General features: G+C 47.2%; 2 protein-coding genes and 1 non-coding gene across 3 annotated transcripts; 1 reads left to right on the top strand and 2 right to left on the bottom strand.

Annotated features, from left to right (window-relative positions):
- Positions 1–1,245: 1,245 nt before the first annotated feature.
- On the bottom strand, positions 1,246–4,663 carry LOC121979189 (glycine cleavage system H protein 2, mitochondrial-like). Its single transcript, XM_042531120.1, has 4 exons — positions 4,505–4,663; positions 3,527–3,615; positions 2,723–2,893; positions 1,246–1,516 (listed from the first exon to the last, which is right to left on the bottom strand). The coding sequence occupies exons 1-4, from the start codon at positions 4,581–4,583 to the stop codon at positions 1,388–1,390; spliced, it is 468 nt and encodes a 155-aa protein (XP_042387054.1). The 5' UTR covers positions 4,584–4,663; the 3' UTR covers positions 1,246–1,387.
- Positions 4,664–4,766: 103 nt separating this feature from the next.
- On the top strand, positions 4,767–4,838 carry TRNAQ-UUG. The gene has a single exon. It is a non-coding gene; the product is annotated as a tRNA-Gln (tRNA).
- Positions 4,839–6,091: 1,253 nt separating this feature from the next.
- Positions 6,092–7,812, bottom strand: LOC121979188 (serine carboxypeptidase-like 50). The gene has a single exon (XM_042531119.1). The coding sequence runs from the start codon at positions 7,735–7,737 to the stop codon at positions 6,265–6,267; it is 1,473 nt and encodes a 490-aa protein (XP_042387053.1). The 5' UTR covers positions 7,738–7,812; the 3' UTR covers positions 6,092–6,264.
- Positions 7,813–17,918: the final 10,106 nt, after the last annotated feature.

Below are 17,918 nucleotides of genomic sequence, written 5' to 3'. Positions count from 1 at the left end.
TTGGACTGGAAGACGGCATTCAGCATGACGTGGCGACGACGATGCACCTGTCGGTGCACTTCGATTGCGTCACGATGGCCACCGCAACGGCTACCGACTACAACTTTTACTTCAGCACGCCCTTCTCCAGCATTCTGCACGAATCAAGATGGGAGCGGGAGCGCGAGGTTCGACGCATGATGATTCATGTCGCTGGCGACCTCGTCCATCCTCACGACCTCCACTTTCTCACCCGCACCTTCTGCGACTACAGTCAGGACGCGCTCCAAAGCTTCTACGAGCAAGGCGGCAGCGGCGGTGATCTCTTGTACATCCATGTAGTGCTCCAGATCCCCGAAGCTGCCGCCGCCGCCGGCCCCTACCACCCTCCGCCGATACCTCATCTTCCTCACGCAGTCGTGGAGCCGCAACTGCAATTTCATCCTCCCGACATTGCCATCCATCCGTACGATCTTCTGGCGCGAGCATATCTCCCTAACCCCACTGCTACCGCCGACCCCTACGATCCTCTGTCACAACCTCATATTCTTCATGCAGACGTTGGTCTGACCAATGATCTGTCGCAACCACAGCTTCATTTTCACGACATTGATATGTACAATCTTCATCAACTGCAAGCATATCTCCCCAACACCACCATCGCCGGAGACCCCTACAACCCTCCGCTACCGCCTCATCTTCCTCACGCAGTCTTCCCGTCACTACAGCAACCTCATCTTTCCGACATTTCCATCGATTCATACGATCTTTGGGTGCAAGTAGTTCTCGCTGCCCCTCCACCACAGCCTCATGATGAACCATCGCAACCACAACCTCATCTTCCTGACATTGCCGTCGATCCAGATGATCATCTGATGCAAGTGCCTTTCCCCGAGTTTATTCTGTCACCGCTTAATGCAGCAGAGCATTTGGGGAACAATCCAACGTCGGCCTCAGTAGTGTGGCAGCTCGAAAGAGTCACCTTCGGGGAGGCGGCCAACGGCCGTTGCCGAGAAACTTCCTGTGCCATCTGCATCGACGATTTCGAGGCGACCTCAGTGCTATCAGTGATGCCGTGCGGCCACAGCTTCCACTCTGCTTGCCTCGACGAATGGCTCGTGCGAAGCAATTCGTGCCCTCTCTGCCGGGTTTCCCTTCCTGCCGTCAACTAGACTTGCGCCGTTCGCCATTGTTAACTTCTGATTTAGTGACTTCCAGTAATGTTTATCATGCAATGCAATTCGGAACATGTATAGATGCAAACACTGAATGAGAAACTAGTTGGCAAGTTTTTGCTCAAAATGTTATAGGAATTTTCTCATTGGCCTTACCAATGCAAAAGGAGAATTGAAACTGTAAAGATTATTCGAAACACTCTTATCCGACTCGAGAAACTTGACCCACTTTCTTAATGCTTAGCATCCTCTTCCTCGCAAAACTTTGAATACTGTTCAGAGTCCATCAACGAGTTTAGTTCTCCCGCATCGCTCATTTTGACCTTTATAATCCAACCCTTTTCAAATGGGCTTCCGTTAATCTGGATCAATTCAAAATAAAGTAACCAAATGTGGAAGCAGAAATTGTCCAAGGCATATTATCAATGGAAGTAAATATTCATATTGCTGATGACTATCAGAGAGAAATTTCAGGTTTGTATATGAAGTAAAATCAACAATTTGTAGGATATGATAACTTGAAAAAACATATGAAACTCTAAAATTAATCAAGACTACATTTATTTGCTTTGACATGAGCCATGAACCAGGAGTGTATTCTTTCCATCTCAAGAGATCCCATTCTAAATCTTTCATGTATAATTTTTGTATCTAAATGTCTCAACTAGTGTAGCACATTTCATCATCATCTTCATTGTCAATTCTATAGGATGAATTTCGAGAAAAGCGAGATTTGGTCTCTTAATTTTAGAAAGCAACAAATACATCACCTAGCATTAGCTAGCACAGCTTGAGCTATTGAATTCATGTAGTTGTATCCTCATTCCTCAATTGACAATCTTATAAGATAAAGTAGAATTGTATAATTGTTTGAATGAGTCAGGACAATAAGTGTTGTCTAATTGCCTCAATCTCCTTTATTCAATTCATAGTAAGTTGTTGTCATCTTCTCCTCCAATGAATAAGAAAACACTGTATTGTAAGTTGCCACTATGCGAAAACTCAACTTCAAGACAAAAAATTGGGTCTCTTTAGATTTTTACACCAGCTATATCTCATTATGATCCAACCAAAAGTATGCATTCTGATCCAACAAAAAATAAACTGTGTACTAGAAATAAAATGAAATAATAATTTAGAGCCTATTGATATAACACAAAACATGAAATTTAGAATGAGGACTGATTTACTTTAGCAGGCCAATTTTGTTTTTAATCTCTCTATTTCAGTTGCATCAAAAACTCAACAAGATGATGTAATTTTACAAGCTGAATATTTTCATTAAAAGACCTAAATAAAGACAACTAGCCCTCTCTGGTATGACTATTTAATCTAAATATATCTAGTATTTGCTATTATTTGGAAGAATATAAGGGTAACAACTACAATCAATAGAAGCTAAAACATGAAATAGTCTTCAAAATCTAACAAAGGTTCAGTTGATTACGGCTTATGTTGCATGATCGACAAGAACGACACCACAACAGGAAAAAAATAGTTGTTTGCATGATATACATACAGTTGACAGTAATAATGATGGCTTGATAATTTCAGCCCAAATCACTCACCAATCCAGGAGAACCATTTAGCTCAGAGTTGACTTCAACTATTTCTCCAGAAACAGGAGAATTTACATCACTGGTTGCCTTAACACTCTCAACTGAACCAAAGTTCTTTCCCTGCTTTGCATTGGCACCGACTTCCGGCAATTCAACATACACAACATCACCCAAATGATCCTGGAAGGTAATACAAAAAAATTGGTTAAAGGATATATATAATTTAATGTAGGAACAGGAAATAGTAGATTAAGAATAGGAAGAAATTTTTTTTGAGATGAAGAGACATAGCACCACTACCGCTCATTAGCCCACCCGCATTCCTTCCTTTTATTACTTTCATGAGTTCAATAGGCACATATGAACAAAATTGAATACCCTTCCTGTCGTGGAAGAAAGAGTAGGTTTCATTATAGAACTAGGTTTCCTTGAAGGAAAATATGGATTCAAAAATCCATCCAAATCTTTGTTTAGAAGGTGACATGGGCAAGGAACTTTATAGGACCAAGAAACTAAATCTCAAGTAGGGTATCCATCACTATATGGACCACCTCTAGACCCAGAAGGAATAAGAAAGGCATTTGCTATCAACATCAACAGCAAGTTCCACACTCGAATGAAATTATGTTATAACAATTCATGTCACAGCTATTTAGAGACAACCTTCATGGAATTTATCCCGACCATTGAACTTGGATATGATTACATCAAATATCGATTGTAATAACATCTTGGAAGAAGGTTTTGCTACATCAGTGACACAATTAATCATCTGGTGCCAATAATACAATATATCTAAAAATTTTAAATCACCTGCGCATGGTCAGTTATTCCTATTGTCACTGAAGAGCCATCAACTTTTGCCCACTCATGTGTGTCAGAATACTTCAAATCTTTAATAACTGTAAAGAAAATTGATTCAGTTAACAACACCAAACATATTCTTTGGCGATACCAGAAGATACTAGTAAAACACTTATGATAGATCTCCATTCCAAACCCTCCTAAAGTGAACTTAAGATTTCTCCAGCCATTGCAGAAAAAGCATGTCAATTACAAGTTAGTGAGGAAGTATGAAACTGGATAACAAGAAAATCAGAGTATATAAACATCAAGAATCAAGTGTTGAAGATGGTTTGCTGATCTTTGCATTGGTCCATTTATTTAAAGAGATGAACACAATCCAGCATAAAACTGTCTTTCCCCGCACACAAAATCTCACAAAAGACCAAAAGCATTTCCTTGTCTCAACTTTACTAGCAATAACACGGTAAAAAAAATATTTATGTATCCTTCGAACCATGTATAACATTTACTAACTTCTGATCTAAGATTCATGCTTTCTCGATATTTCCTGATCTCAGAACTCAGCATATTTCATAGACTTCTTACTTTATTTTGCTCATCGTCTTTACTTTTCACTGGATTAAATCACAGAAATCCAAATCACGATCACTCCACAGGAAAGAGGCAAAAATAATCGGATCAAACCAGATAAATACAAATAGAAACGGCAAACAAAACCTACAATATCAATATCATCGCAAACATAATCATACTTTTGCAATAACGAGAATGATCCGAGTTCCAATCATCAATTGAAAGAGGAAAAAAAAAAAGCAGAAAAAAACATCGATCTTCCATTCAGAAAACAACAGATCTCAGTATCAAACACAACAAGACTTCCCAGATTCATCATCAACCACGCATCGCTAAAACTTTGCTCCAATAGAACAAACATCAACCCACCGAAAATCAATAAAGAGAATGCCTGGCCGATCATGATCTTACCGGTGGAGAAAGCTCTAGAAAAGAGAGAGATCCTCAGGAAGGAAGCGGCTTGCGAAGCCCACATCAACCTGGACGCCATGACCAAACGCAGAACGCCAAACACCGCTCTCTCTCTCGGGCTCACGGTCGCGGGCTTCTTGTGCCCTGCTTGAGCGGCAATAGCGGGTCGAACCGAGCCTGAACCAACCCCATGCGGATTACAGGTGCCCCCACACAACTTTCAATTAAATATTATATTAAATAAATAACAAGTAAATAAATTGGTTCTATGGTGTAGTGGTTAGCACTCTGGACTTTGAATCCAGCGACCTGGGTTCGAATCCCGGTAGGACCTTGTTTTTCCCCAAATTTTTTATTTTTTTAAAAAATACTATTTCATAAGAATATCTTTTCAAGGAGAATATAAAAAAATTACAAATTTAGAAATCAACTACTGAAAAAAAAAAGAACCTTTTTTTTTTTTTTGAAAAGAGAACTAAATAAAATGGAAGATTTTAATAAGGACTTGATAACTATTTATATTATGATGCTGTGAGAATGTGTATTTTTTTTAAAATTTCTTGACCTTTAAGGGTGTGTTTGGTTCAAGTTATCATATATAATCTTGGTTATGTGATTACCTGGTAATCACATAACTAAGGTTATGGGGAATAAAACATAACCAAATGTTGTTTGATTCAATATAGATAATGTAACAAAAACATATTTGTTTGAAGGTTTTAATGAATAACCTAATTTAGTATTTTACTAGATTGTCCTTAGTTACAAAACCAACTATATATAATAAGAATAATATTAATATTAATATTATTATTATTATTTAAACTCTATTATATTTTACTATATTTTCATGTGTTTTTTTATTTTTTTATTTTTTTTTTATTTTTTAGGTTTTTTACATTTTTCAATTTTTTAAAATTTTTAATGTTTTTTAACATTTTTTTATTATTTTTTACGGTTTTTCTATTTTTTTGTATATTTTTAAATTTTTTAATGTTTTTCTATTTTTTTTAATGTTTTTCGTATTTTTTTAAAATTTTTTTTATGTTTTTTGTATTTTTTTTATTTTTTAATGTTTTTTCTTTTTTTTTTTTAGTTTTTTAAAATTTTTTTACCATTTTTTATTATTTTTTAATGATTTTTTATTTTTTTAAAAAAAATTATGTTTTTTTACTTTATTATTTTATTATTTATATTTTTTCTTTACATTTTACTCTTTTTTTTCACATTTTTCTTTTGTCCGAAAATATTTTGGGTAAAAAAATTTCGATAACCCCGGAATCAAGAAAAACCTCAGTTTTCCGAGGTTTTTCGATTCCTGGTTGCATGCCCTTTTTACTGACGTGTCAGGAATGGAGCATTACTCGGGAATCATTGATTACCTAAATCAAACAGGGTTTTTGTTGATAATCTTAGATGGATAATCAAGATTATCAAGGATAACTCCCAACCAAACGCATTATAACTCAAACTTTAAAATTAAATTTTAAATTTTAAATTTTAAATTTTAAATCTTAAATTCTAAAAATAACAAATATAAATTTCTATAAATACCTTTGACTAGCCACAAATGAGAGAGATGCTGGATTTTGGAGCATCATTTCCATGGTATTATATTACACGTGTAATACTTAGAGGTTTAATCCTATCATAGGATAAAAGTAGGTTACATTCTTATTTAATAAGAATCCCAATTGGGCATGTCCTTTATCATCAAGATCATTAAGGAAAAAAAAAAGGGGGGAAAAACAAAAACTGCATTATTGTTGGTGTGCGCCTTTCTTGGTTTGGGCCCCATCCGCTGCGCTACCAAACAAACCCTTCTCCATCACCCAGTCCTCGATCATCGCCTGCGCGCTCTTCCCCTGGTCCGCCGGCACAAGGTGGCCGGCGCCATGGACGACGGCGTGCGTCAAGCTCCCCCACCGCTTCACCTGCCCCGCGAGCTCTCCGTCCACCCTCCACACCTTCCGCTCCGCCTTCAGGAAGCTCTCCAGCCCCTCCCACTCCATCTCCCTCACCCACGCCTCCGTCGACACCACGCCGTCCCTGAGGTCGTACAGCCCCTGGTACAGAAGCACGCGGCTCTCTCTCACCAGCTCCTCCACCATCCACTTGACGCTCTTCATCACGTCCGCGTGCAGGGCCTCTCCGGGCTCCTCGCCGCACTCCTCCCACGTCACCTCCGGCGGCACCCCCAGCGCCGCCTTCACCTCGTCCCTGTTCAGGAACAGATCCACCTGCCCCGTCTCGTATGGCTGCTTCTTGGTCAGGTCGTAAAGCGTCGCGAGCCCCGTCGCGTTCTGGAGCCGATCCAGAACGATTCCACGCGCGTCCGTGGCCTCCGGCCACTGCTCCTCCGAGACGAGCCGCACGGCCACGGCCTGCAGCGCCTCGATCTCGGCCTTGGCCCGCTCGTCGATGAGGCCGGAGAAGAAGGCGGAATCGGCGTGGGTGGCGACCTGGGCGGCCGGGTGCGTGAGGCCGTTGCCGATGGCGACGCCGCGGAGATTGATGCGGCGGCTGGGCGGGAGGGCCGCGTTGTGGCGAAGAATGGCGTGGCCTAGGGCGGGGACGTACTTGCCGGCGTAGCTCTCGCCGGTCACGAAGAAGGGGCGGGAGAGGAAAGAGGGGTCGGAGGCGAGGAAGCAGAGGAGGGCGGATAGAAGCTGGGCGGCAACGGCGGACTGGTTCCGGGGAATGTCGGCCGGGGAAGGAGCGACGCTGAAGCCAGCGCCGAGTGGGTTGTCGATGAAGAGGAGACCGAAGCGGCGGTTCCAAGAGAAGGGGTTGACGCGGAGAGACAGCGACGAGGAAGAGGAAACGAGGAAGGGGCCGAGCTCGAAGAGGTTCCCGAGCATGGAGGAGCAGCCAGGGCCGCCCTGGAGCCAGAGGACGATCGGAGCGTCACCCAGCGGGGACAGAGGACTCTGCGCTTCGTAGTATGCGAAGAAGAGCGCCGGCGCCGGCGAGGAGGACTTGATGGGGACGACGGGGAGGTAGCCGGACTTGCTGGGGCGGGCTTCTGGCGGAAAGAGAGCCGTCAGGGCGGCAGAGAAGGAGAAGAAGGAGAGGAAGCAGAAGGCGGAGAAGAGGAGAGTTGACTCCATACCCAACAGTAGATCTGCCCGGCTAACACAGATCTGTGACAATCTATCATCAACAGGATTGGAAGAGGGAAGATCGGGTTGACTTACTTTACGAACGTGCGGTATTAAGATAACCTCAGCCATCCCTCTAATCTCTTCTAAGTTATACGAAGAGACATAAATTCTGAATTCAATTTATAATCGATCATTATGTAATTAAGGGATAGAAGAAATTTTTTTTCGAGGATATTTATCCATCAAATCTTTAATTAGATGGTCATGAGTATCCTTCGGCTATCTTAAAAATTCTTGCGAGTATATTTTTTCAAGAGTTTCTAGACAATGATTTTTTTTCGATCCCTAATCAGGATACCCCAGACACTTCAATCATCTATTCGGCCAAGCGATTGAGTATATCAAAATTGAAGAGGCGCAGTCTACTCGAAAGAAGGAAGTTGTCATGCTCGCTCTTGCCTCAACTCCCGAGTGTCGAGCACCACCACCCCTTTCACATAAAGGACCCTGGACGGGTCCTCACCCTCATCATTAAGAGTTACGGCCTCATGCCATATACCACATGGAGGCTAAGCGGGCAAGATATCCCAAGCCCCACTGGTCGGAGACCCATGACACTCGAGATTGTTACATTCTAAGAAATCGTCAGGCAGCCAATCAAGGGTTCCCTCAGCGCTCACCGTCGCCCAATTGTCATCGTTACCAGCAGTCAAATGGACCGCCATGAAGAGACTATCAGGGCGTTGAGCGACGACAAAGGACGCCCTAATAGTAGGAAGACTGGCCCAGGCCCTCACTCAAGTCCAGCAGGAGTCCCCCCATGTAGCAAGAGGAAAATCATAACAATGTCGCTCGAGGGATATTGCAATGATCGCAGGAGGTTCAGCCGATGGAGACTCCAATCGTGCTAGGAAGTTGCACGCTCGTCGACTGAAAATCCACGCGGTCGGCAGCCAGGAATAGGCCCAGGGGCCTAAGATAAGCTTCGGTCCCAAAGTTTGCCCCACAATGATACTTTAATAATTAAGACTGTTATAATCAATTATAACATCTATTACACCTTTGTTGATATAGGTAGCTCAGTTAACATTATTTTCAAACAAGCCTTTGAGCAGTTGTAGATTGACAAAGGCAAGCTCCAGCCTATAATGACTCTGTTATATAGATTCACAAACAATGAGATCCGACTGCTTGGCCAAATTAAGTTAGCTATATCCTTAGGGGAAGAGCTCTTAATAAGGACGCGTTGATCACTTTTATAGTGGTGGATGCGCCCTCAACCTACAATTCCATTTTGGGTCAATCGATCCTAAATAAATTCTAGGCAGTCGTGTCAACCTTCTGCCAAAAAATAAAATTTCTCGTACATGATCAGATCAGGAAAGTTAAAGGAGTTCAACTTGTAGGACATGTTGGTGCAACGGGGGCCAACAAGAAGGAGGTGAATTACTTATATAAAACAAATCTACACCCTTCTCGATTTTTCAACACATATTAGTAATACACTTATAAAAGAAAATTAAACAACTAATCAAATAAAAGAGACTAAAGAATTACTTGATTATAACATAGGTGGTTGTTAATTCAAGGCAAAAGAAAAAAAAAGATCTCGTTCGTGTAGGCGAAGAAACCTGTTACACTTATTGAACGTACAGAAATGTGCTAAGAAATGAATACAAGAGTTGTTATTAATTTACTAGGTACAGGGGGTCTTTTTATAGCCCTTGGGAAATGTTATCCACAGCTTGAAGGCGCCCTCAAAGAAGTCCAAGGCGCCTTCTATAAGACAGAAGGCATATCAGCTCCCATAAGTTGATCTCTTCTTGTGTGGGTGATACTCCGGCTACCTAGAGTTGATCTCACCAAAACCCAACTCTGACCTTTTCGACGAGTAGGCTTCCTCCCCGGCTTCTCTTCTCTCAGATGCCACGTATGTCCTTTTTGCCCATCGATATACTCTTCCACAGTATCTCGTCCCTCGGATGCACCACGCTCCCCGTCTCCTTTTTCCGTGTCATCATTCTCGCTAGCTATGTCTTCCACTCAACTTCTTGAATTCCTAAACTCCTACACAATTAGATACAAGGATCACATACACAAAACCTAACTTAACTTGGTTGACCACATTAAAACTACTATGGGGTATTTACAATCTTCTCCTTTTGATGTGCATCAACCCTGATCCTGTCCAAACGGCTGACTCAATGGACGCTGGGCACGTGGCGCTCTCCGGTTGCTGATGTGGGTCTTCGACTGGTCGTACGAAGCTCCGGCGACCCTGCACAGAAGTCGGGTCGGGAAGGGGTTCCCGGCGGCGACCCTCCGACGCTCAAGTCAGGCAAGCAAGTGGTAAAGAAAGTGGCTCCAAAGCTTGTAGAATGCGTACCTCTGGCGAAGTAAGAGGCTCTTTATATAGAGCGGTGAAAGAACTAATGCACACCCACCGAGGCGCATACGTGTCCGCAGCCCATACCTCGGTATGCACCTGTCAGAAAGCTTACCTGACACCATACTGCTACAGTCCAAACATGTCTTCGATGGGACAAGAGGACACCTGGTCGTCAGACTAGGAGTATGGCCTAGCTCTAGGACTTGACGGCTGTCAGCAGATGTTCCTGTCCCTATTTACTCACCGCCGGCCAAGACGTCCGTCCGGCCGGCTAAACGAAGAGCGCCGTCCGGACGGCCCTAATTCCCTGCGCCGGCCGGGCGGCGCGCCCTTCCGTTCGGTCATTATTTACTGTTCCATTGAGCGTCGGAACCCCGATCCCTGTCAGGGTGCCTTTTACTATCAGATGTTTACTGGCAGACCGATCGGTCTGCCCTTTTCTCATGAGTCCGGTTGGCTCACCCTTCTTCGACGGACCACCTGGCCCTTTGACCTCCACGTGACGTTGACCCCTCGTTATGGGTCCCAGGTTCTTACCACCGGATCACTTGCCTTCCCCTCGAGTCTAGTCGAAGGAGGCGAAGTCCGACTGACTGGACTGCCGATCTGACAGAGCAATGATCATTGCATTAGGCCGCTCGGCCAGGCGTAAGGATGCTCATCCGTTCGGCGGTATCTTGTCCATGCCTTGTGTTCTCTTGGAATCCATGTCCGATGCTCTCCCCTACTACCCATCACGTGCGCTGCGCACGGTAAGGGGAGTTCATTAAATGCGGCCAGTATCCTGCTGACACGTGGCGATCGTGCGTTTGTCAGCGTATGGCGGTGGCGTCACTTCCGATGGGACAGCCGCCGTTTGAAATGAACGGCTAGATGACGACCTTGATATCGACGACCTGGATCGGACGGCGGAGGTTGCTCCCGGGCGGCGTTAAAAGGCCCGCGACTTCGTTTCCGCCGCCTTGTTACTTCATCCTCCTCCGGCATCCCTTTGCTCGTTTTCTTCTCCGGCGACCTTGCCCCCCAACTCTCCGGCAACCCCCAGGCCCCCGTCGATCATCTCCTTTGCTTGTAAGACCCTCTTTCTCGCTCCCAACGTTTTCTTCCTTCTGTTAATCGTTTCCTCCAGTCGGTTTTCCTCCATTCCTTGCTTGAACCTTCCCTTTTGGTCCCGCATTCTTGTCTTTCGACCATGACTAGCACCTCGCAGTCGACCGGCGGCGCTCCGGGTCTATGGTATACGACCATGGAGAGCCGTTTTGATGAGGAAGACGCATTGCGTCTCGCTCGGACTTACGACCTTCCTTCCGACCACCAACTAGTATTAGCCACACCGACCGATCAGCCTCATGAACCGCCGCCCGACACAGTTCTTTTTTTCCGAGACCAATTTTTGGCCGGGCTACGCTTCCCACCCCACAAGTTTATCTTGCAAGTCTGTAATTACTTCCGCATCCCACTCGGCCAGATAGTTCCCAACTCCATTAGGCTGCTGAGGGGGGTGATAGTTCTCTTTAAACTGAACGACATCCCCCTCGACCCTAAGATTTTTCACTACTTTTTTTATCCCAATCAAGCCGAGTGGGGCACCTTTATTTTCCAGTCTAGGATAGGTTTCGTCCTCTTCGATAACATGCCGAGCTCCAACAAACATTGGAAGGAGCACTTTTTCTATATACGTTTTTCCGAGCGGCCAACTTTTCGTACCAAGTGGCAGACGGCGATGCCGGCACAACCGGAGCTCGGCAAATTTAGAGGTGACGCGGCCTACCTTCATGCAGCCGAACGGCTAGTTGGTCAGCGCTATCATATTGACAAGCTACTCCTCCCGGGAGTCATGCACATATTCGGCTTGTCTTCTACCCCCGCCGATCTGCCCTGCAGCATGAGTGAGTTCCCTTATCTTCCCGTTTATTTTGTTCTAACTGATTTATTTCTTGCTTCCGCAGCTGAAGTCATGTGGCATGCTAAGGCGACCGAGAAGCTCAAACTGAAAGCCGCTCAGATTGAGGCGGTGACGAACAAGGAGGTCGCCGAGCGGGGCCTTGATCCAGCCGATCCGACCGGCGAATCAGGCGAGGGGACTCAAGATGTCCCTGAAGCCTTGGCAGCTACTACCTCTCACAACGAGGCAGCGGGTGGCACAGAACCTTCTTCCCAAGCCGAGGTGGAGGGCCGTTCGGCCAATGATGTTCCGCTACTCACTCGGAAACGCCGACGACCGGAATCTGCATCTGCCTCAACTCCACTTGATGAGCCACAGCCCGAGCGGGGCGCGGATGCTCCGGTGTTGTCCGGGACGGTCTCCCTAGAGAGCACCCCGACCCCACATGGCTCTGCGAGGGCAAGCTCAGAGGTGCCGCCGTCCAGCCCTTCAAGAACTCTGCGCCGTATCAGGCGTTTCGGCGAGCTTCCTTCCTCGTCCACCGGTGGGCCATCCGGTAAGGCCGATGCTTCTCGGGGTGAGCCGAGCGGCTCAAATTTAATTAAAACCGTCCTGCGCCTCCCCTCAGAGGAATATATGGTTGCTGCTGATCGACCAGTGGTCCCCGAGCAGCAGATCACCTTGACAGGCCCTCTTGCAAAAGCTTGGGAGGACGCTCGGCGCCGGATAAAAGCGATGACTCCCGGGCAGCTCGGCGACAGCAACCTTCAACAGGCCACCGGGGTATGCTGTTTTTTTTTTTTGTATTTGAATTAAGTTTTTAACCTGTTCACTTTTGCTCGTAGAACTGGGTGGAGCAGATTGCCGTTAGCAATCGGTTGGCCGAGCTGGAGGATGAATTGAAAAAGCTCAAGGTCGCGGGGGACAGCCAACAGTCGACGGCCGCTCTGGAGAAGGCCAAAAAATTACTGGAAGCCGAACGGAAACGGGCTTCCGATCTAGCGAGCAAGGTCGTTCGGCTCGAAGCGATGGTCAAACAACGAGATAAGGATATCAAGACAGCGATCACTCGGAAGCGACAGGCCATCGATGACATGGATAGAATGAAGGTGGAGATCAGAGGGCTGGAACAACGCATCAAGGATCTGGATGCTCTTCTGGCCACCGAGAAGGAGAGTCGCTCGGCCGATCTTCAAAAATTTGATGGAGAATTGAAGGATCTCCAAGCTGCCAGCGACGCTGCCCATGCCGCGCTTAAAGAATATCAAGAGGGGGAGTCGGCTCGTTCTGACGAAGTGAGGAAGGCGTATCTCCGCTCGGAAGATTTCGGAGAGAAGTTTATCGACAAGATATCCCTCACTTTCGAAGAAGCGATCAAGGCGGCGATGGGTTACCTGAAGACCAAGGGCCACCTGCCCACCGAGCTGGCCATCCCCCCCGAGGACCTCGCGACCGTGATGGGCGTCATCCCTGACACTCTTTTTGACTTTGACGCGTGATAGGCATTTTTTCTTTTTTGTATTCAGGCCGTTCGGCCCAACTTATTTTTGTAGTAACTTTTTTGGTTAGCCTTGTGCTTAATAGATAATCTTTTCCTTTCCTTCAACTTTTGTTTTGGCAAGAAATTTTCCTCTCGTCATAACTAAAGTGTTCTTTAAAACTCCTCCGCTCGGCACTACGCTCTGTCAGACAAGTAGATTGTCTTTAATGTCTTTCATTATGCGACTGAGCGGCCGCTCGGCGCGCGAACGTCACTCGTTCACTTGCTCGCATTTTTAATTCCGATTAACCATCTTTTGCTTTGCGCCTTACCTCAAAGGGGTTTTCGCTAGATTTTCGCATGCGAGCCACTCGGACGTTTATAGACGCCGACTCGTCTCTCGGAGCTCGACGGTCTTCCGCTCGGACGTTTATAGACGCCGGCTCGTCTCTCGATATTTAACGTCGGAACTCGACGGTTTTTCGCTCGGACGTTTATAGACGCCAGCTCGTCTCTCGATATTTAACGTCGGTTTAACGTCGGAGCTCGGCGGTCTTCCGCTCGGACGTTTATAGACGTCGGCTCGTCTCTCGATATTTAACGTCGGAGCTCGACGGTCTTCTGCTCGGACGTTTATAGACGCCGGCTCGTCTCTCGATATTTAACGTCGGAGCTCGACGGTCTTCCGCTCGGACGTTTATAGACGTCGGCTCGTCTCTCGATATTTAACGTCGGAGCTCGACGGTCTTCCTTCGGACGTTTATAGACGTCGGCTCGTCTCGATATTTAACGTTGAGCTCGGCGGTCTTCCGCTCGGGCGTTTATAGACGCCGGCTCGTCTCTCGATAGTTCACGTCGGGTTTATAGACGCCGCTCGTCTCACGATATTTAACGCGTCGGAGCTCGGCGGTCTTCCGCTTCGGGACGTTTATAGGCGTCGGCTCGTCTCGATATTTAATGTCGGAGATCGACGGTCTTCCTTCCGACCGTTTATAGCCGGCTCGTCTCTCGATATTTCGTCGAGCTCGGCGACCTTCCGCCGGACGTTTATAGGCCGGCTCGTCTCGATATTGCGTCGGAGCTCGGCGGTCTTCCGCTTGGCGTTATAGACGCCGGCTCGTCTCGATATTTAACGTCGGAGCTCGGCGGTCTTCCGCTTGGACGGTTTAGACGCGGCTCGTCTCTCGATATTTCCGAGCTCGGCGGTCTTCCGCTCGGACGTTTATAGACGCCGGCTCGATATTTAACGTCGGAGCTCGGCGGCCTTCCGCTCGGTTTATGGACGCCGGCTCGTCCCTCGATATTTAACGTCGGAGCTCGACGGTCTTCCGCTCGGGCGTTTATAGACGTCGGCTCGTCTCTCGATATTTAACGTCGGAGCTCGACGGTCTTCCGCTCGGACGTTTATAGACGCCGGCTCGTCTCTCGATATTTAACGTCGGAGCTCGACGGTCTTCCGCTCGGACGTTTATAGACGCCGGCTCGTCTCTCGATATTTAACGTCGGAGCTCGACGACCTTCAAGGCTAATTTTGATGCTGCCGATCGGTGGATCCATTGGCCATTCTTTGAATTAATTTTGCTTCCTGCATTACAAGGACATGGGCGACTAACATATACAAAAAATGATTTACATTCGTGCACCTTTCACCCCGCTCGATAAGGCTGGAGATGATTTGCACTCCACGGTCGATCCAGCTGCCGCCCGTCTTCATCCTCCAAGTAGTAAGCGCCCGAGCGGAGTTTTTCAATAACCTTGAAGGGACCCGCCCAAGGAGCTTCAAGCTTGCCGACGTCGCCGACCGGCTTGACTTTCTTCCAGACGAGATCGCCGACCTAGAATGATCTGGGGATTACGCGGCGGTTGTAGTTCTGCTTCATCCGCTGCTGGTATGCCATCAACCGAATGGACGCCTTGGCTCACTCCTCATCGACCAAATCCAGCTCCATGTTCCTCCGTTCGGCGTTGCCATCATCATAACTCTGGATCCGGACGAACTCGACGCCGACTTCAACCGGAATAACCGTCTCGCCGCCATACACCAAATGGAACGGTGTGACGCCCGTCCCTTCCTTCGGAGTCGTCCGGATGGCCCACAAGACGCCCGACACTTCATCCGGCCAACTTCCTCCTAAATGGTCGAGCCGAGCGCGCAGAATACGAAGAATTTCCCGATTGGCTACTTCGGCTTGACCGTTGCTTTGGGGATAAGGCACGAACGTGAAGTGTTGCTCGATGCCGTAGCTTTTGCACCAATCCTCTAGCACCTTCCCTGTGAATTGCCGCCCATTGTCGGAAATCAATCGGCGAGGGATGCCGAACCGACAGATGATGTGTTGCCAGATGAATTTTTTGACCATCTGTTCGGTGATTTTTGCCAGCGGCTCGGCCTCCACCCACTTGGAAAAATAATCGACCGCCACTAGCAAAAATTTCCTCTGCCCGGTCGCCATCGGAAATGGACCGACAATATCCATTCCCCATTGATCGAATGGACATGAAACGGTTGATGCCTTCATTTCCTCGGTCGGTCGGTGGGAGAAGTTATGGTACTTCTGGCACGGAAGGCACGTAGATACTGTCCGAGCGGAGTCTGCTTGTAAGGTCGGCCAAAAGTATCCGGCTAGCAGGACCTTCCTAGCTAGTGATCGTCCGCCCGGATGTCCTCCGCACGATCCTTGATGTACCTCTTGGAGGATGTAAGCCGAGTCTTCCAAGCTCACGTATTTCAACAGCGGGCGAGAGAAAGCCTTCTTGTAAAGCTGATCGCCGATGAGTGTGAACCGACCGACCCTCCTCCTTAACAGCTGGGCTTCGTTCCGGTCGGACGGTGTGGCTCCCGAGCGCAAAAACTCCGTGAGGGGTGTTCTCCAGTCGCTCGAAAACGTGAGGCCTGCCATCCGGTCGGCGTGCGCCACCAGCAGTACTTTTTCAATTGGCTGCTGAATGGCGACCGGCGTTATTGAGCTCGCGAGTTTGGTTAGCTCATCAGCTGCTTGATTTTCTGCTCTGGATATCTTCTGGACAACAACTTCTCTAAAATTGGCTTTGAGCTTCTCGAAGGCTTCAGCGTAGAGCTTGAGTCTAGCATTATTAATTTCGAAGGTACCAGAGAGCTGCTGAGCGGCCAACTGTGAATCCGAGTGAAGCGTTACCCGACCGGCTCCCACATGCCGGGCAGCCTGCAAGCCAGCTATGAGGGCCTCATACTCTGCTTCATTGTTGGTAGCCTTATAATCAAGCCGGGCGGATAAGTGCATCTTTTCTTCTTGAGGGGAGAACAATAATATTCCAATCCCGCTTCCGAGCCGAGTGGACGACCCATCCACATATATTCTCCACATAGCTTCCGGCTCCGGCCTTTGCACCTCAGTCACAAAATCGGCTAAGGATTGCGCTCTGATCGTCGAGCGGGGATGATATTGGATGTCGAATTCACTTAACTCTGTCGTCCACTTGATGAGCCGCCCAGACGCTTCTGGATTCAGCAATACACGCCCGAGCGGGCTATTGGTTTTGACAATGATGGTATGCGCCAGGAAATATGGACGAAGGCGCCGAGAGGCGAGGACCAGAGCGAAGGCTAATTTTTCGAGCCCAGTGTAGCGAGATTCAGCATCTTTTAAAATGTGACTAAGGAAATACACAGGCTCCTCTCCGCTCGCCCTCACCAGTGCTGAGCCGATTGCCTGCTCGGTCGAGGATAGATAAATACAAAGTGGTTCACCAATAGTCGGCTTGGCTAATACCGGGAGCGAATTCAGATATGCCTTTAAATCTTCGAATGTCCGATCGCATTCTTCATCCCAGTCAAATTTTGTAGCCTTGCGTAAGATCTTGAAAAAAGGAAGGCTCCGGTCGACGGTTTTGGAGATGAATCTGGACAGAGCGGTTATCCGACCGGTCAAACGCTGCACTTCCCTTGTATTTCTTGGAGGCGGCATATCTTGCAGAGCTTTCACCTTGATAGGATTTGCTTCGATGCCCCACTCGGTCACTATGTACCCCAAGAAACACCCTCATTTTGCTCCGAACAGGCACTTCTGGGGATTTAGCTTGACTCCATATTTGCGTAGCGTCCGGAAAGTTTCTTCCATGTCTTTGTAGAGATCGGCCGCTCGGACGGATTTAATGAGAATGTCGTCCACATAAACTTCTAGATTCCGCCCGATCTGCTCTCGGAATACTTTATTCATCAAGCGTTGATATGTGGCCCCCGCATTCTTCAATCCGAACGGCATCACATTATAGCAATAAGTGTCGTCGGCTGTCACGAAGCTGACTTTTTCTTGATCTTCACGGGCGAGCGGCACTTGGTGATAGCCCTGATAGGCGTCAAGCATACAGATTAATTCGCAGCCGTCCATAGAGTCCACCAGCTGATCTATCCAGGGCAGAGGATAAAAATCTTTCGGGCAAGCTTTGTTGAGATCCCGAAAATCTATGCACACTCTCGACTTGTTGCCTGGCTTGGAGACTAATACTACGTTAGCCAACCAGCTCGGGAACTGCACCTCGCGTATATGGACGGCCTCCAGAAGTTTTTCCACCTCTGC

This window comes from Zingiber officinale, chromosome 5A (assembly GCF_018446385.1).
Source record: "Zingiber officinale cultivar Zhangliang chromosome 5A, Zo_v1.1, whole genome shotgun sequence".
NCBI classification, from domain to species: Eukaryota; Viridiplantae; Streptophyta; class Magnoliopsida; order Zingiberales; family Zingiberaceae; genus Zingiber; species Zingiber officinale.
Note: the sequence above shows the minus strand (reverse complement) of the source record. Positions and strands in the feature narration are given on the sequence as shown.